Source organism: Bombina bombina, chromosome 9 (genome assembly GCF_027579735.1).
Source record: "Bombina bombina isolate aBomBom1 chromosome 9, aBomBom1.pri, whole genome shotgun sequence".
In the NCBI taxonomy this organism is placed as follows: domain Eukaryota; kingdom Metazoa; phylum Chordata; class Amphibia; order Anura; family Bombinatoridae; genus Bombina; species Bombina bombina.
In genome coordinates, this window is record NC_069507.1 from 265,404,202 (window position 1) to 265,424,755 (window position 20,554).

The window sequence follows — 20,554 nt, forward strand, 5'->3', positions numbered from 1 at the left end:
CAAGCATTACTTTAACTGTATTTAACCCATCTGCAGGGTTTAAACACATAGGGCTCGTTTCCATTAAGCCGTAATTAGGTTTGCGTTCACTCGCAAACCGATAAATATGCTGTCGGAAGCACTATCGTTCACCGACTGCTTTCAACAGCCCGTTATACCTCAATTTTGGCAACCAGACTCTGTCTGGCGAAATTTTTTTCGTGTCCCATACAAAACATCAGAAGCCGCTAATCTATAAATGATACCAGGTTTCCAATGACCGCGTAAACATTTAATACACTGTCGGAGGCTGCCGAAACATTAACAGAAATTTATACCCAGCTCAACTAGGTGTAAAATAGGGAAAAGGAACTTTTTCATGTAATTGGCAAGAGTCCATGAGCTAGTGACGTATGGGATAAACAATCCTTCCAGGAGGGGCAAAGTTTCCCAAACCTCAAAATGCCTATAAATGCACCCCTCACCACACCCACAATTCAGTTTGTTTTACAAACTTTGCCTCCTATGGAGGTGGTGAAGTAAGTTTGTGCTTGATTTTTATGATTTCTTCTATGATAAGCGCTTCTAAGCATTCTGAAGCCCAATTCCTCTCAGAGTGCAGTGTTTGTCAGAGGGATGTGAAGAGAATATCGCCTATTGATTTTATGCTTTCCCTCGCGGGAAATCTTTTCAAGGGTTCTCTGTTATCGGTCGTAGGGATTCATCTCCTACCTCCCTTTACAGATTGACGATATAATCTTATATACCATTACCTCTGCTGATAGTTTTCAGTACTGGTTTGGCTATCTGCTATATGTGGATGGGTGTCTTTCGGTAAGTATGTATCGTTATTTAAGACACTCTCAGCTATGGTTTGGCGCTTTATGTATTAATATAGAGTTTTAGATATATGTATTTTACTTATATTTGCCATGAGTCCGGTCTATGTGTATTTCCCTTTGCAGTCTGGCAGTTTCGTTATGGGAATCATGTTTTAGGAAGTCTGTCTTACCTGGGGTATAGTCTTTTTCTTTAAATTTGACTTGTTTTTTCTTTGAAAACTTGCGGGCAAATTAGGCTTGCGAGGGCACAAAATGCTGTTTTTTATTGCATCATTCTTGCATGAGAATTTTTTTAACGTGAATGTGCGTCTGTAGTGACGCAAGTTCGCCATTTCCTGCGTCTTAGTTGACGCCAGGTTGTTTGGCACGAATTTGCTATGCTATTTGCTTTTTAGCATTTGCATTTTTTTCCATTGCTGAAACCGCTATATGTGGAAATAAGATGTTTCTGTTTAAATGTTATTTTTTCTTTTACATTTTACAAGATGTCTCAATCTGATTCTGTCTCAGAAGCTGCTGTAGGAGCCATGCTGCCTGAACACAGTTCTACCAAATCTAAGTGTATCTGTTGTAAGCTAGTGGAGAATATCATGATAAGCTTTTGCATGCAGAAAAGGTTTCTATTAGTGCTAGTACAGTATCTGTTGTTCCTTCAACATCTAATGTTCATGATATCCCTGTTGATATGAAAAATTATATTGCTGATGCGATACAGAAGGCTATGGCTGCTATACCGCCTTCAAATAAACGTAAAAGGTCTTTTAAAACTACTCATAATACTGATGAAATTTGTAATGACCGACAACATACTGATATATCCACCTCTGATGAGGATCTCTCTGATTCAGAAGATCCTACTTCAAATATTGACACTGATAAATCATCTTATGTTTTTAAGATTGAGTATATTCGTTCTTTGTTAAAAGAAGTGTTGATAACTTTGGATATTGAGGAGTCTGGACCTCTTGATAATAAATCCAGTAAACGTTTAAATTTTGTCTATAAACCTCCTGTGATTACTCCTGAGGTTTTTCCTGTTCCTGGTGCTATTTCTGATGTGATTGCTAAGGAATGGTCTAAGCTTGGTGCTTCTTTTGTTCCTTCTTCAAGGTTTAAAAAGTTGTATCCTTTGCCAGTAGCTAAATTAGAGTTTTGGGGAAAAGTCGCTAACGTTGATGGGGCTATTTCTACTCTTACTAAGCGTACTACTATTCCTATGGAAGATAGTACCTCTTTTAAGGATCCTTTAGATAGAAAAATTGAATCTTATCTAAGGAAAGCTTATTTACATTCTGGCTATATTCTCAGACCTGCTATTTCTATGGCTGATTTTGCGGCTGCAACAACTTTTTGGTTGGATAGCTTAGCACATAGGGAAAAATATTCTGATTTGCATAGCATTGTTTGCTTCAACATGCTAATCATTTAATCTGTGATGCTATTTTTGATATCATCAAACTGGATGAACTGGAACAATACCAAATGGATGCAGATCAAATGTAGAGGAACATGCAACTCCACTCCACATTTGTAGTCTACGGTTTAACATGTGGATGTGGGAGGATTTACGTAGGGAGAACGAAACGGAAAATAAAGAGGAGATGTTATGAGTATCTAAACAATATTGAAATAGGTTTAAGAACCCATAGTGTATCTGACCACTTTAGAGTCCATCACAATAAAGATCCGAGCAGCCTACGCATCAGTATTTTAGAAGTGGTACCTGTAGGGGAAAATCCTCATCAGAGGCTGATTACATTGAGAAAAAAGGAGACAAGATGGATTCAAGAATTAGAAAGCCTTACCCCTAAGGGCTTGAACATAGATCTAGACTTACAGGCTTTTATGTTATAAACTCTTGTCCAGTAAAAATAAGTTTTTAAACACCTATATAAATTTAAGGAGAAGTGTGTATTATACCATAACTCAATAAGGATGTATATTGATTATTTAATACCGTAGGTTTAGTCATAAGTTGGTTAATTAACACTAATGAGCATAATATAGAGGCTGCTATGAGGGGTGCAGTAGGGTACAATAGCTAACTGCTGAGTTTTAAGTTCACATACAAAAACAAAGGTCCACGTAACAAATAGATCAAGATTAGAATTAGCCTTGTTGGTGGGTTCAGGTAAATTGTTTAATAGGTTGAAAGTAATTTTTAGAACAATAAGAATTTAAGAATTTAGTGTAATGGGAATCTAGATAATAAAATATATACAGGTGGCCCTCGTTTTACAACGGTTCAATTTACACCGTTTCAGAATAACAACCTTTTTTTCCCAGTCATGTGACTGCAATTGAAAAGCATTGAGAAGCAGTGCATTTATTAAAATAGCCAGTAGGTGGAGCTGTCCGCTTGTGTTGCAGCAAAGCCAAGCAAGCTGAAATTAATCAGTTTAACCAGACCTGAGCTATCGAGCAGATTTTAAAGGAACAAGCTCTTCCTGTCTATAAATCAGTCCAGATTGGAATGCATAGAAAGAACTGTTTGCAGAAAAATGCAAGTGAAGTCTGTGTTGTGTGATTATTTTATTAGGTTTATAATGCTGTTTAGCAAAAAATTTTGTTCATTTAACTTAGTTTAATTATATATTCTGTGTTGTGTGATTATTTTATTAGGTTTATAATGCTGTTTAGCATTTAAAGTCTTCATTTCAAAGCTTTAAAAATAATGTATTAGGTGTTACTTATGACAATTTTGAGAGGGGCCTGGAACCTATCTCCCTCACTCCCCATTGACTTACATTATAAACTGGGTTTCAATTTACAACGGTTTCGATTTACAACCATTCCTTCTGGAACCTAACCCCGGCGTAAACTGAGGGCTACCTGTATTTCAAATTCACTCAAAAAATAAGCTTTAGTACAGTGGGCATTAATAACAATAGAAATGGTTAAGAATATACGGGACAGTGGCTGAGAAAGGGGCGTGTAGTGTTTACTTTGTGGGCAATGAGCCGAGTAGCGAATAGAACAAGCACTGCCACACAATAAGGGTCCCGGCAAGATATACCAGGTCAGCTGTTTGATCTGTGAATAGGTTAGTAGGAGGCGTGTGCTGTGTACATTGACGTAATGAACGTAGAAAGGTAAGAGGCATAACAAATAGAACACAACATCGCCGCACAATAGGGTTCTGGACCATATGAATCAAGGCAAGCGGTTTGACCAATAGAATAGAAGGATCGGCGAAAAGGTAATAGGGGGCGTGTACTGTTGATACTTTGAGAAATGTACCGTTGCAAAGGAAAGGGGTGTCATAGAGCATAATATTGCCATACAATAGGGTCCCGGTCACACATAGCAGGTCAGAAGTTTGACTAATATAACATCAGGATCGCCGAAGAGGTTAGTAGAGGGCTATTCGCAATTGATATATATAATAGAAAGGACGGGACTTGTTGATGGCAACATTATGAATACACAGTCATACAGTTAATCATATATAGATGTGGTTACTGATAACAGACATATGCTGTACTGTTTCTAATAAGAGAAGAATGTCTAGAAATTTAATCGCTAAGTAATTTATCATTTAGATGTTTATATTTTTAAGTAGATGTTTATTGCTGTATAGGGCTGTTTACATATTGCACATGGCTAGGGTGTGTGTTTGTTTTGGTTCCACGTAGTGACAGGAAGAGGTGGAGCAGGCAAAGCCCTATTTAAGGAGGGGATCCTCATATGAGTAATACACGTTCATTGTCTTGAAAAAGTTTGCAAAGGACAAACGAAAAACGCGTAGACAGAACGGTCTAATTTTAAAGACAAGACTTGGCACTGAATAAGAGACATTTTTAAGCTAGACTTATAAGCCGGATTTTTAAGTTGTTTTTTTAACGAAAGTGCTTTGATTGGAGGAGTCTGTGGATCTATATAGTCTTAAGAGGAGCAGGAGTTGTCATCTGTTGAATCCTGTGGAGCAGAGAGACTTTCCCTTCAAGCTACTTCATAAGGCAATTTTTATATGGATCTCTTGTAAGTGCAATAGATTGTGTGCACAAATAAAGTATAAAACTTTTTACCTTGAATCTGGGATGCACTTTGTGTTCTTATCTTTCCAGTGCATCAAGATTGATGTTAAATTTATTTATTTCGCTATTTTAGCTAGAAGAGCTTTATGTCTCAAATCATGGAATGCTGACATGGTATCTAAATCTAGGTTACTATATCATTCCAGGGTAATAATTTGTTTGGTTCCCAGTTGGATTCTATTATTTGCACTATTACTGGGGGGAAAGAAGTTTTTTTTACCCCAAGATAAAAAGTCTAAGGGTAAATCTAAAGCTTCTAATCGGTTTCGTTCCTTTTTTCAGAATAGAGAACAGAAAACCATTCCTTCCCTTAAGACTCTGGCTCCAATTGGAAGCCATCTTCGAGTTGGAATAAATCCAAGTCTTTATAAGAAACCAAAGCCAGCCCCCAAGTCTGCATAAAGGTGCAGCCCTTAATCCAGTTCTTCTGGTGGGGGCAGATTGAAATTATTTCAAGACAATTGGGCAGGTTCCATTCAGAATCATTGGATTCAGAATATTGTTTCTCAGGGGTATCTAATAGTTTTCAGAATAAGACCTCCTGTGAGATTTTCTTTCTCTCACACGTTCCAACAAATCCTGTGAAAGCTCAGGTCTTTCTGAAGTGTGTTTCAGATCTAGAGCTTTCAGGAATAATTGTACCAGTTCCACTTCTGGAACAGGGTCTGAGTTTTTATTCAAATCTATTCATTGTCCCGAAGAAGGAAAATTCTTTCAGACCAGTTCTGGATCTGAAGTTTTTTAATCAATTTGTAAGGGTCCCAACTTTCAAGATGGTGACTATAAGGACTATTCTGCCTTTTGTTCAGCAAGGTCATTACATGTCCTCAATAGACTTACAGGATGCGTATCTTCACATTCCGATTCATCCAGACCACTATCGGTTTCTGAGATTTTCTTTTCTAGACAAGCATTACCAATTTGTTGCTCTTCCATTTGACCTAGCAACAGCTCCAAGAATCTTTTTGAAGGTTCTCGGTGCCCTTCTATCTGTAATCAGAGAGCAGGGTATTGCAGTGTTTCCTTATTTGGGCAATATCTGGCTCAATCTTTTCATTTAGCAGAATCTCACACAAATCAACTTGTGTTGTTTCTTCAAAAACATGGTTGTAGGATTATTTTACCGAAGTTTCTTGATTCCTCAGACAAGGGTCACCTTTTTAGGTTTCCAGATAGATTCAGTGTCCATGACTCTGTCTTTAACAGACAAGAGACGAATGAAATTGGTTTCTGCCTGTCGAAACCTTCAGTCTCGATCATTGCCTTCAGTGGCTATGTGCATGGAAGTTTTAGGTCTCATTACTGCAGCATCGTACGTGATCCCCTTTGCTCGTTTTCATATGAGACCTCTACAGCTTTGTATGCTGAATCAATGGTGCAGGGATTATACTCGTATATCACAGTTGATTTACTTAAATCCCAACATTCAACTCTCTCTGTCCTGGTGGTTGGACATCATCGGATTATTCATGGGGCCTCTTTTGTTCATCTTTCCTGGACTGTGATTTCAACAGATGCGAGTCTCACAGGTTGGGGAGCTGTCTGGGTGTCTCTGACAGCACAAGGAGTTTGGTAACCTCACCTCTTGAGGATTCTAATCAATATTTTAGAACTCTCTGCTATTTTCAGGGCTCTTCATGCTTGGCCTCTATTAAAGAGAGAATCATTCATTCGTTTTCAGACAGACAATATCACAACTGTGGCATATGTCAATCATCAGGGGGGGGACTCGTAGTCCTTTAGCGATGAATGAAAGAAGTATCTCGGATATTTTCTTGGGCGGAATCCAACTCCTGTCTAATTTCTGCGATCCATATCCCAGGTGTAGACAATTGGGAAGCGGATTATCTCAGTCGTCAGTCTTTACATCCATGGAAATGGTCTCTCCATCCAGATGTATTTTGTCAGATTGTACAGATGTGGGGTCTTCCCGAAATCGATCTGATGGCTTCCCATCTAAACAAGAAGCTTCCCAGGTACCTTTCCAGGTCCAGGGATCCTCATGCGGAGATGGTGGATGCGTTAGCAGTTCCTTGGTTTTACCAACCTGCTTACATTTTTCCGCCTCTAGTTCTCCTTCCAAGGGTGATCTCCAAGATCATAATGGAACAATCGCATGTGTTTCTGATAGCTGCAGCATGGCCTCACAGGTTTTGGTATGCGAATCTTGTTCGGATGTCCAGTTGCCAACCATGGCCACTTCCTTTAAGGGCAGACCTGTCTCAAGGGCCGTTTTTCCATCAGGATCTCAAATCGCTAAATTTAAAGGTATGGAAATTGAACGCTTAGTCCTTAGTCATAGAGGTTTCTCTGACTTAATGATTAATACTATGCTACAGGCTCCTAATTTTGTTTCAAGGAAGATATATTATCGGGTTTGGAAAACCTATATTTTATGGTGTTTTTCTCATAAATTCTCTTGGCATTCTTTTAGAATTTTACAGTTTCTTCAGGATGGTTTGGATAAAGGTTTGTCTGCAAGTACTTTAAAGGGACAAATTTCTGCTCTTTCTGTTTTATTTTTATAGATATTCACTGTTTTGTTCAGGCTTTGGTTTGCATCAAGCCTGTTGTTAAATCAATCTCTCCTCCCTGGAGTCTTAATTTGGTTTTGAAGGCTTTACAGGCTCTGTCTTTTGAGCCTATGCATTCTTTGGATATTAAACTACTTTTTTGGAAAGTGTTGTTTCTTTTGGCTATCTCTTCAGCTAGAAGAGTTTCTGAATTGTCTGCTCTCTCTTGTGAGTCTCCTTTTCTGATTTTCCATCAGGATAAGGCTGTTTTGCGGACTTTGTTTAAATTTCTTCCTTAGGTTGTGAATTCTAACAACATTAGTAGAGAAATTGTTGTTCCTTCTTTATGTCCTAATCCTAAGAATTCTCTTGAAAGATATTTACATTCTTTGGATGCTGTAAGAGCTTTAAAATATTATGTCAAAGCTACTAAAGATTTCAGGAAGACTTCTAGTCTATTTGTTGTTGTTTTTTCTGATCCTAGGAAAGGTCAGAAAGCCTCTGCCATGTCTTTGGCATCTTGGTTAACGCTTTTGATTCACAAGGCTTTTTTGGAGGCAGGACAGTCTCCGCCTCAGAGAATAACAGCTCATTCTACTAGATCAGTCGCCACTTCTTGGGCTTTTAAGAATGAAGCTTCGGTTGATCAGATTTGCAAAGCAGCAACTTGGTCTTTGCATACATTTACTAAATTTTACCATTTTGATGTATTTGCTTCTTCTGAAGCAGTCTTTGGTAGAAAAGTTCTTCAGGCAGCTGTCTGTTTGATTCTTCTGCTTATAATTTAAGTTTTGTTTTTTTTCTTGAAATTTATGTGAAATTTATGAGACTTATTTTTTGTGGATTTAATTTTCATTTTTATGACCCTATGAGTCCACGGATCATCTTAATTACTAATGGGATATTCACCTCCTGGTCAGCAGGAGGCGGCAAAGAGCACCACAGCAAAGCTGTTAAATAGCTCCTGCCTTCCCTCCCACTCCAGTCATTCTCTTTGCCTACGTTAGTGATCGGAAGTGATAAAGTGAGGTGTTGCAGCAGAGAGACTTTACTTTCTGTTGTTTAAGGCATTAGTTAAGACGTTACTAGGGAGTCTGGATTTTACTAGGTGTTAATTCCCCTTCTGGTGGCAAGCAGACACGTCGGCAGGACTTAAGCTGAGGTCTAGGGATGTCTGTATTAAACGCTTCAGAATTATTTTTGGTTGAAAAATAGTTTAAAGACACGGTAACACCCGATATTTTATTGATCAATCTGTGAATCCAGACATTCCAGGTCCTTCAACATGTTAATTCTCATATCTAATGTGAATGGAATAGATGTAAAGCAGACTTAAGTCGTTACCTTTAACATGTAAAGACACAATTTATGCTGTTTTACAGTACAGAGGTAAACCTCTTTTTCAGAGCCAGCATTGTCTTGATGTTCAAGATGCATTATGACAATGTTCAATATATTCTGCAGCCTTCTCCTCAAGTGTCCTAAAAACTTAGCGTCCATTTAACCAGTGTCCTGCGCTTCCTCCACAAAGACTTCTCCTAGAGTTATCTTGCAAGGCATCGCTTCGCGTTGTCGGCTTTTCCCATACTGCAGGGAGAGCGCAAGAGGAAAACTAATCATTCACTGAGCAAGGTTTCTGTCACGGTTATTGCTATCCTAGAAGTCCCCTCCCAGGCATGAGGAAGGGGATACTTCGGTAGCATCTGAGGATAAAATCTCAGTTTCTGACCGTATAATTCCTCCTGCTTATACTGAAGTAGTTTCTTTCAGATTTTAGCCAGAACACCTCTGTCTGTTACGTAAGGAGTTTTTAGCTACTCAGGACTACAACACCATGGTTGTTGTTAATCTTATGACGTAGATCGAGTTTCCAAGATCTTTGTTAAGTAATGGGAGAGAACGGGTATCCCTTTTGGCTCCATTTCCTGTATTTGGAAGAGATGTTTATCCATAGCGGACTCTTTCAAGGAGTCTTGTCAGACGGTACCCAAGGTGGAAGGGACAATTTCCACGCTAGCTGGGAAACCTACTATCCCTTAGAGCAGAGCTTTCCAAACTTTTTATGTTGGCGACACAGTTTTTAGACCTACATCATTTCGCGACACAGTAATTCAGTTGTACTGGCAAACAGGAGGTAAAACTAACTTGTTTTAAGAGATACGGACACGTACATAAATGATGTAATAACAAAATGTATTTACAAGTAACAGTATGTAAGTGTGCAAGAATTAAAAAAAGTTTAACACCAACAGCTACTTAATATTTTAATGGGATGTATGAGGTTGATGGGATGAACACAATTTCAGAATATTTGGTGGAATATTAGATAAAGACACTCGCCTTACATCATCAAGCATTTTTAAGCTTCTCCTTCCTATCCATATATCAGGAGCAGCAATGCACTACTGGGAGCTAGTAGTTGCAAAACAACCCCTCTGACTTCAGCTCAGCGTTTAAGCTGCCACCCTCAGAGCTCGGTGAGTCCGACTGACTACTGCCCGCGCTGCAAACACACTGCTGTCCCACTTACTGACTACACATGCAGTCACGAGCCGATTAAGGAGACTACACGTGCAGTCACGAGACGATTAAGGACACTACACATGCAGTCACGAGCCAATTAAGGAGACTACACGTGCAGTCAGGAGCCAAAGTGCCGCCAATGGGAATAGTTTCAGTTCCCACTGAGCTGCGCCAATAGGTTAAGATGATCTGTGACCCCCTAGGTATCAATCACGTGTCAACCATGTGATATGCGAAGCAGGCAGGTGGAAAGTCAGAAACCAAAAAAAAAATGTAAAAAAAAAATTAAATTTAAAAAAATTTGTGCTGAAGCAGGGACACACCTACACACTGCTGCCGACACACTAGTGTGTCCCGACACACAGTTTGGAAAGCACTGCCTTAGAGGATAGTTGTTCCTTTAAGGATCGGGAAAAAAGATTAAGATTATGGTTAGGATTAATTTTTTCTTTCCCTTCAAAATTTCAAGGTATTTATTCTTCTTCTTCCTCTGAGCAGGAGGTAGGTTTTGGCTTTCAGGATTATCTGGAGCCAGATAAGAGGTAAGGGTGTCCTTCCACTGTGTAGGAGACCTATCCAACCTGGGAGTGATAGTTCCTGTTCAAATTCAGGAACGGGGTCTGGGATTTTATTCTAATCTGGTCGTGTTTCCAAAAAGCGGAGGGAACCTTCAGTTCTATTTTAGATCTCAAGAGTTTGATCAAATTCCTAAGAGTACCGTCCTAGATGGAAACTATTTGTTCCATTCTCCTTTGGGTCCAAGAAGGTCAATTTATGACAACGGTGGATTTAAAGGACGCGTACTTGCATGTTCACATTCATAGGGATAGTCACAGGTTTCTAAGGTCTGCCTTTCTAGACAAACGCTTCCAATTTCTGGCTTTGGTCTTGCCACAGCTCCCAGAATTTTCTCAAAGGTTCTGAGTTTGTTGTTAGCGGTGCTTCGGTTACAGAGCATTGCTGGGGCGCCCTAGCTGGACGACAGTCTAGTCCAGGGGCCATCTTTTCAAACAAGATCCCACATGGAAACATTGTTATCCTTCCTGCAATATCTAAGATGGAAGGTAATTTTGGTAAGGAGTTCCTTAGTCCCTTGGACAAGGGTATCCTTCTGGGGAACCATAATTGATTCCCTATAAATGATGATTTTTCTGTCTGAAGTCGGGAAATCAGAGATCTTCGACATTTGTCTAGCCCTTCAGTCCACTCCTCGGTCTTCAGTGGCCAGTGCATGGAGGTGATCGGGTTGATGGTGGCGACAAATGGACATCATCCCGTTTGCTCGGTTTCTCCTCAGACTATGCGGACTTATCTCCCCGAACTCTGGAGCGGGAGACAAGAGGTATTCTTCAATGGTGATTGTCTCTGGATCATCTCTTCCAGGGAACCTGCTTTTGCAGACCATCTTGGGTGATTGTGACAACAGATGCCAACCTTCTAGGATGGGGGGCAGTCTAGGGCTCCCTAAGGGCTCAGGGAGTTGGTGATCAGTCAGAATCTGTTCTACCCATATAGCATTCAGGAGCTGAGAGCGATCTTCAATGTTCTTCTGGCCTGGCCCCAGTTAGCCTTGGTTTAGCTTATTAGGTTCCAGTTGGGCAACATATCTTCAGTGCGTTACATTAATCTTCAGAGAGGAACAAGGAGTTCCTTAAGATGACAGAAGTATGCAAAATAAGTGTGTGGAATTGTCTGTCGGCGGTCCGCATCTCAGGGTTGGACTACTGGGAGGCGGAATTCAGCAGCAGACAGACTTTTCCTCCGGGGGAGTGGAATCTCCATCCGGAAGTTTTTCCCCAACTGATCCTCAGATGGGGTCAGCTGGAACTAGATTTTATGGCATCTCGATAGACGGCCAAACCTCTGAGGTACGGTTCGGAGTTCTGGGACTCTCAGGCGGTTCTGATAGACGTCCTGGAGGTTCTTTGGACCTTCAGACTAGCTTACCTAATTCCTCCGTTTGCTCTCTTCCTCGGGTCATTACTCAAAACAAGCAGGGGAGGGCTTCGGGGATCCTCATTACTCCCGCTTGGCCTTGCAGGATTTGGTATGCAGATCTGGTGGACATGTCGTCTCTGCCACCTTGGAGACTTCCGTTGAGGAAGGATCTTCTAATTCAAGGATCTTTCCTTCACGCAAATCTAGTTTCTCTGAGGCTGACTGCTTGGAGATTGAACGCTTAATTTTATCCAAGCAGGGCTTTTCTGACTCGGTCATAGAGACCATGATTCAGGCTCGGAAGCCTGTTATAGAAAGATTTTCCTTAAGATATGGCGTAAGTATCTCTGTTGGTGCGAATCCAAGGGATACTCCTGGAGTAGAGTCAGGATTCCTAGAATTGTCTTTTCTGCAACAGGTTTTGGAGAAAGGGTTATTGACAAGCTCCCTAAAGGGTAATATTTCTGCCTTATCCGTTCTATTACACAAACGTCTGACTGATGTTCCAGATGTGCAATCCTTTTGTCAGGGCTTGGTCAGGATCAGGCCTGTGTTTAAGCCAGTTAGCCCTACATGGAGTCTTAATTTGGTTCTCAGAGTTCTTCAAGGTGCTCCGCTTGAGCCTATGCAGTCCTTAGATATTAAGTTGTTATCTTGGAAACTTTTATTCTTGTTGCTATTTCTTTTGCTTGCAGAGTATCAGAGCTCTCTGCATTGCAGTACGAGTCCCCTTACCTTATATTTCATTCAGATAAGGTAGTTTTACGTACTAAATTAAGATTTCTTCCTAAAATTGTTTCTGATCAGAACATTAATCAGAATATTATTGTTCCTTTATTGTGTCCTAATCCTCCTTCTCAGAAAGAACGACTACTGCACAATTTGGACGTGATCCGTGCTTTAAAGTTTTACCTGCAGGCGACTAAGGACTTTCGTCAGTCTTCTTCTTTGTTTGTGATTTTCTCAGGACAGAAAGCTACGGCTACTTCTTTCTTTTTGGCTGAAGAGTATCGTACATTTTGCATATGAGACTGCTGGACAGCAGCCTCCTGAATACGGGAGAGTTACGGCTCATTCCACGAGGGCTGTTGCTTCCTCATGGGCATTCAAAAATGAAGCTTCTGTGGAACAGATTTGCAAGGCTGCAACTTGGTCCTCTCCACACTTTTTCAAAGTTCTACAAATTTGACACTTTTGCCTCGGCTGAGGTCGCTTTTGGGAGAAAGGTTCTTCAAGCAGTGGTGCCTTCCGTTTAGGTTCCCTGTCTTGTCCCTTCCGTATCATCTGTGTACTCTAGCTTGGGTATTGAATCCCATTATTAATTAAGATGATCCGTGGACTCCGTGTCATAAAAAAGAAAATAAAATTTATGCTTACCTGATAAATTTATTTCTTTTTTTGACACGAGGAGTCCACGGCCCGCCCTGTTTATTGTAAGACAAGTTGTTGGTTATTATAAACGTCAGACACCTCTGCACCTTGGTTTTTTCCTTTCTATCCTTAACTTTGGTCGAATGACTGGAGTGGGAGGGAAGGGAGGAGCTATTTAACAGCTTTGCTGTGGTGCTCTTTGCCGCCTCCCGCTGACCAGGAGGTGAATATCCCATTAGTAATTAAGATGATCCGTGGACTCATCATGTCAAAAAAGAAATAAATTTATCAGGTAAGCATAAATTTTCTTTTTTCAGCGGAAATAGCTGTTTTTATTTTATCTCTCCCTTTCTAGTGACTCTTCTGTGGTCCTCCACATCTTGGGTATTTCTATCCCATACGTCACTAGTTTATGGACTCTTGCCAATTACATGAAAGAAAACATAATTTATGTAAGAACTTACCTGATAAATTATTTTCTTTCAAATTGGCAAGAGTCCATGAGGCCCACCCTTTTTTATGGTGGTTATGGTTTTTGTATATAAAGCACAATTATATTTCCAGTTCCTCTTTTTGTATGCTTTTTTACTCCTTTTTTTATCACCCCACTACTTGGCTATTCGTTAAACTGAGTTGTTGGTGTGGTGAGGGGTGTATTTATAGGCATTTTGAGGTTTGGGAAACTTTGCCCCTCCTAGTAGGATTGTATATCCCATATGTCACTAGCTCATGGACTCTTGCTAATATGAAAGAAATGAATTTATCAGGTAAGTTCTTACATAAATTATGTTTTTTGAGACCTTTTTCCCATTGAAATCTAACCTGCCTCCCAAAAATAAACCGACACGTCAAAACCCCTCTATCTTGCCATCCACCCCCCACATCACAACTTATAATAAATGTATTAACCACTAAACCACCATTCACCCACATCGCAACTTATAATAAATGTATTGACCTCTAAACCGCCATTCCCCCACATCTCAAAGTACCTCTAAATTATTAACCCCTAATCTGCCATCCCCCCACAACGCATTGAACCTATTTAAACTATTAACTTCTAATCCGCCATCCCCCCACAACGTAAATAACTAATCTAATCACGAAGATCCCCAACCTAACACCCCTAAATTAACCACAATTACATACAATAAAAAATACTAAGTTACAATTAAAATAAAAAATCCTAACATTACTTAAAAATAAACTAAGATTAAATTAAAATAGATAAATCTAAAATTACAAAAAAATCAACCAAACTATCTAAAAAAAAATTTTTTTAAACCTAATCTAATACTCCTATAAAAATAAAAAAGCCCCAAAAATAAAAACACCCCCTAATCTACCAATAGCCCTTAAAATGGCCTTTTGTAGGGCATTGCCCTAAAGCGATCAGTTCTTTTACCTCAAAAATACAAATTAAACCCCACCAAAATAAAAAAAACTGTTACCCATTTCCCCTAAAGGGACATTTGTATGGGCATTGTCTTTTAAAAGGGCAATCAACTCTTTTGCAGCCCATTAAAATAAAACCTAAGTTTAACCCCCGAATCGGTACTTACAGTTCCTGAAGTCTGGCGGAGAAGGTCGTCTTCCAGGTGGCGACATCTTCATCCAGCACAGGGACCTCTTCTATCTTCAAATTAGCCAATAGGATTTCAGTAACTCTCATCCTATTGAGGCAATAGGAATGCAAGGTACCCCAAATATAAAATGGGTACCTTGTATTCAAACTTCAGTGTGCGGCAACAATTGTACGAAGAGGATCCTCCACGCTGGATGTCTCCGCGGCCGCCGGTCTTGTTCTGCGGCCACCTCCGCTCTGCGCCGGATGAAGATAGAAGAGGTCCCTGTGCTGGATGAAAATATCGCCGCCTGGAAGACGACCTTCTCCGCCGAACTTCAGGAACTGTGAGTACCTATTTGGGGGTTAGACTTCTCTTTTTTTTTTTAGTTTAGAGATTTTATTTTAATGGGCTGCAAAAGAGCTGATTGCCCTTTTAAGGGCAATGCCCATACAAATTCCCCTTTAGAGGCAATGGGTAACTTAGGGGTTTTTTAGTGTTAGGTTTTTTTATTTTGGGGGGTTTGGTGAGTTGGAGGATTTACTGTTTGGGGTTAATTTGTATTTTTGAGGTAAAAGAGCTGATCGCTTTAGGGCAATGCCCTACAAAAGACCCTTTTTAAAGGGCTATTGGTAGTTTAGTCTTAAATTAGGGGGTGGTTTTATTTTGGGGGGCTTTTTTATTTTTATACGAGTATTAGATTAGGCTTAAAGGGACAGTCTACACCAGAATTTTTATTGTTTTAAAAGATAGATAATCCCTTTATTACCCATTCCCTAGTTTTGCATAACCAACACAGTTATAATAATATACTTTTAACCTCTGTGATTATCTTGTATCTAAGCCTCTGCAAACTGCCCCTTTTTTCAGTTCTTTTGACAGACTTGCAGTCTAGCCAATCAGTGCCTGCTCCCAGATAACTTCACGTGCACGAGCACAGTTTTATCTATATGAAATACGTGAACTAATACCCTCTAGTGGTGAAAAACTGTTAAAATGCAATCTGAAAGGTGGGCTTCAAGGTCTAAGAAATTAGCATATGAACCTCCTAGGTTAAGCTTTCAACTAAGAATACCAAGAGAACAAAGCAAAATTGGTGATAAAAGTAAATTGGAAAATTGTTTAAAATTACACGCTCTATCTGAATCATGAAAGTTTATTTTGGCCTAGACTGTCCCTTTTATTTTAATTTTTTTTGATAATTTGGTTAATTTTTTTTTTTTTTGTAATTTTAGATTTATTTTAATTTAATCTTAGTTTTTTTTAAGTAATGTTATGATTTTTATTTTAATTGTAACTTAGTATTTTTTTATTTTATGTAATTGTTGTTAGTTTAGGGGTGTTAGGTTAGGGGGCTTAGTGATTAGATTAGTTATTTGCGTTGTGGGGAGATGGCGGATTAGGGGTTAGTACATTTTGTTGGTTGCGTTGTGGGGGGATGGCGGAATAGGGGTTAATAACTTTGATAGATACTTTGCGAGATGGGGTTGGCAGATTAGGGGTTAATGCATTTATTAGTTATTGTGGTGGATGGAGGTTGAGAGAGAGATATTGCGCATGCGTTAGGTGTTTGATTTTATCTTAACGGTGAACGACAGGGAAAATATATGCGCCACACTTGTATGTAGCCCCATATATGTGATTGAGTGTAGTGTAAGGTTGGGTTACCATAGTAACTTATTTTCAAGAAATCTGGCATCGGGTGGAAGCGTTAACACCACGCTAACCTACACTTACACGAAAAGGGCGACTGCACGCAATGCACTAAGTTAATCAATGGAAACCTGCTACTAAATTGGAGCCGTAAATTACTTTTAGCTGCCGGCAACTTTGGTAGCTGACGGCTCAATGGAAACAAGCTCATAGTTGCAGGGTCACTAGGCATACAGTTAAATGTTCTTACAAGTTAGGTCATGTAATTTCTTTCTCTATAAGAGCTCCTTACTAACACTTGTCGTCGTGCAAGAGCCGTGTGTCTGTAATTAGTTCTTCTGAGACCATATTAATCATCTGTTTTATTTTCAGGTGAGAAGTGGCTGGGTCCAGTGCCGCAGAAATCGCGCTTGTAAGTCGTCTAACCAAGAACAAGTAATTCTCAGCTGCGTCACATGTAAATGATTTGTATATTCCAGTGATTTCTAGTTATTCTGCTTAATAAATTCCTCAATGTTTATTATCTGTATTGATTTATTTTCTTATTACAGAGGGGTAAGTGCTGCGCAAACACTTACCTCACTGATTAATACGTTAGGTGCTGCACAAACACTCACCTCACTGATTTATACGTTAGGTGCTGGTCAAACACTCACCTCACTGATTTATACGTTAGGTGCTGCACAAACGCTTACCTCACTGATTTATACGTTAGGTGCTGCTCAAACACTCACCTCACTGATTTATATGTTAGGTGCTGCACAAACACCTCACTGATTTATACGTTAGGTGCTGCACAAACACTCACCTCACTGATTTATACGTTAGGTGCTGCATAAACACCTCACTGATTTATACGTTAGGTGCTGCTCAAACACTTACCTCACTGATTTATACGTTAGGTGCTGCACAAACACCTCACTGATTTATACGTTGGGTGCTGCACAAACACTCACCTCACTGATTTATACGTTGGGTGCTGCACAAACACTCACCTCACTGATTTATACGTTAGGTGCTGCTCAAACACTTACCTCACTGATTTATACGTTGGGTGCTGCACAAACACTCACCTCACTGATTTATACGTTAGGTGCTGCACAAACACTCACCTCACTGATTTATACGTTAGGTGCTGCACAAACACTCACCTCACTGATTTATACGTTAGGTGCTGCACAAACACTCACCTCACTGATTTATACGTTAGGTGCTGCACAAACACTCACCTCACTCATTTATACGTTGGGTGCTGCACAAACACCTCACTCATTTATACGTTGGGTGCTGCACAAACACCTCACTGATTTATACATTAGGTGCTGCACAAACACCTCACTGATTTATACGTTGGGTGCTGCACAAACACCTCACTGATTTATACGTTGGGTGCTGCACAAACACCTCACTGGATATATAAATGCAAGTGGTGCAGTTCAAGGGACTTGAAACCTATCATTTTTCTCTTATGATTCAGATAGAACATTCAAGTTTTAAAAATGTTCTAGTGTACTTCTATTATCAATTGTTTTATTCTCTTGATATCCTTTGTTGAAGGAGCAGCAATGCACTACTGGGAGCTAGCTGAACACATCAACCAATGACCAGAAGCATATATGTGCAACCACCAAACAGAAACTAGTTCCTTGCTCCTGAGCTTACCAAGGTATGCTTTTCAACAAAGGATGCCATGAGTAGTAAGCAAATTAGATGAGAAAAATAAATTGAAAAGTTGTTTAAAATGGTAGGTTCTGTATGAATCATGAAGGAACATTTTTGGGTTTCATGTCTCTTTAACCCTGCACCTGATCGGGGCATTCGCCTTGTCATAAATCTTGCTGTTCCTGGGCTTCCAGCATCTGCCTTCATATGGTAGCGGTGCGAGATCAGTACTCAGTTACTGTATGAAGGCAGATTGTTAGACAGTGACATGGTGTCTCTAATGATCTCTGTTGGTGCCAGCAGGATGTGTGGTGGGGCCCTATGCTACTGGAAAAAAAATTGGACAGGGAGGGATGTGGGTGGAACGGGGAGGAAGTGCCCTATATAAAACCCGGGAGGGGGAAGGTTGGGGAACCACTACACTTCCAAAAATTTTTTTTTTTTTTTTTTTTTTTTTTTTAAAAAAACAAAATGAAAAAGATGTATAAATTAGGTATTGAAAGACAGCCTCCAATACCAAAGATGGCTGCCACTAGGGGAGGGGGGGGTTAGTGATCTCTTTGGAAGAAGGGACCAGGGATATAGGAGGGATCACTATACTGCAGAAAGTAATAATAATAAAAAAATAATTAACCCTTTACTGCCAGGGTTAAAGTGTCTACATCGTAACAACTGTTCGGATGTAAACAATTTGAAATCTTGCGATCATGCACGGGATCACAAAATTTCAATGATGGGATTGCGTCAGGGGGGCGTCCCTATGATGCTAGGGACGCCCTCCAGACCGCAATCCCATCAGGGAATCGCCAGTGGCTTCAGGAAAGCCACCTGGTTAGGCCGTTTTATTCTGTCCATCGGCGTTAAAGCCCAGAAAAATTTGGACGGAATGTAACGGCGTTAAAAAAAAAAAAAAAAAAAAAAGTCCTAAACTTCCTACTTGCCATTACCTAAGATGGTGGGGAGGGAAAATAGCTGTTTTGTTGGGAGATGTTAGGTAGGAGGGTAATACCTACATTACTATATTATTTTCCTTATCGGTTACATTAACCCCTTCACTGCCTTGAATAAGTGTGATGCACAGCTGCAATTAGCAGCCTTCTAATTACAAAAAAACAATGGCAAAGCCATATATGTCTATATCCGAACAAAGCAATCCCAGAGAAGTTTTTTCAACCATTAATATCATGATTGCACAAGTGGTTTGTAAATAATTTCAGGGATTAAGTTGCCGTTAGAATTTTAAAATCTTTTACCTACTGTACATCCTTACAGTTAAACTTTTTTTTTTTTTTTTCATGCTCACAGTGATAAACCTATAAAAAAAAAAAAATGTACATTCTGCGTGTCTAGTTGAAAGGGGGCACTCTAGCACTGCTTAACTTTTCGTTATGAAGATCTGTGAGAGGCCCTATACTTGTGCACTATCGCCACTGGTGGGACTATTAGTAAACTGAGGCGCACATGTGTGGCTTTACCCCAGATGCCTTGGCTATAAACCTAGATAAATAAGCTCTGAGTGATATCAAAATAAAGTAGTGAGAAGAAACTATACAAGGAAAGGTCAGTAGGTGCTGGTTGTATAGGAAGAGGTATTAGCAGCAGGTAAGGTCAGTAGGTGCTGGGTGTATAGGAAGAGATATTAGCAGCAGGTAAGGTCAGTAGGTGCTGGGTGTATAGGAAGAGGTATTAGCAGCAGGTAAGGTCAGTAGGTGCTGGGTGTATAGGAAGAGGTATTAGCAGTAGGTAAGGTCAGTAAGTGCTGGGTGTATAGGAAGAGATATTAGCAGCAGGTAAGGTCAGTAGGTGCTGGTTGTATAGGAAGAGATATTAGCAGCAGGTAAGGTCAGTAGGTGCTGGGTGTATAGGAAGAGGTATTAGCAGCAGGTAAGGTCAGTAGGTGCTGGGTGTATAGGAAGAGGTATTAGCAGTAGGTAAGGTCAGTAAGTGCTGGGTGTATAGGAAGAGGTATTAGCAGCAGGTAAGGTCAGTAGGTGCTGGGTGTATATGAAGAGGTATTAGCAGCAGGTAAGGTCAGTAGGTGCTGGATGTATAGGAAGAGGTATTAGCAGTAGGTAAGGTCAGTAGGTACTGGGTGTATAGGAAGCGGTATTAGCAGCAGGTAAGGTCAGTAGGTGCTGGGTGTATAGGAAGAGGTATTAGCAGCAGGTAAGGTCAGTAGGTGCTGGGTGTATAGGAAGAGGTATTAGCAGCAGGTAAGGTCAGTAGGTGCTGGGTGTATAGGAAGAGGTATTAGCAGCATGTAAGGTCAGTAGGTGCTGGGTGTATAGGAAGAGGTATTAGCAGCAGGTAAGGTCAGTAGGTGCTGGTGTATAGGAAGAGGTATTAGCAGCAGGTAAGGTCAGTAGGTGCTGGGTGTATAGGAAGAGGTATTAGCAGCAGGTAAGATCAGTAGGTGCTGGGTGTATAGGAAGAGGTATTAGCAGCAGGTAAGATCAGTAGGTGCTGGGTTT

At 40.1% G+C, this 20,554-nt stretch overlaps 1 protein-coding gene across 1 annotated transcript in view; it reads left to right on the forward strand.

Annotated features, from left to right (window-relative positions):
• Window positions 1-16,941, forward strand: part of GSTK1 (glutathione S-transferase kappa 1) — a 33,048-nt gene extending 16,107 nt beyond the window's left edge. Inside the window, exon 8 of the mRNA XM_053692797.1 lies at window positions 16,794-16,941. Coding sequence (XP_053548772.1) covers window positions 16,794-16,837 — 44 coding nt within the window. The 3' untranslated portion in view covers window positions 16,838-16,941. The remainder of the gene's footprint in view (window positions 1-16,793) is intronic.
• Window positions 16,942-20,554: the final 3,613 nt, after the last annotated feature.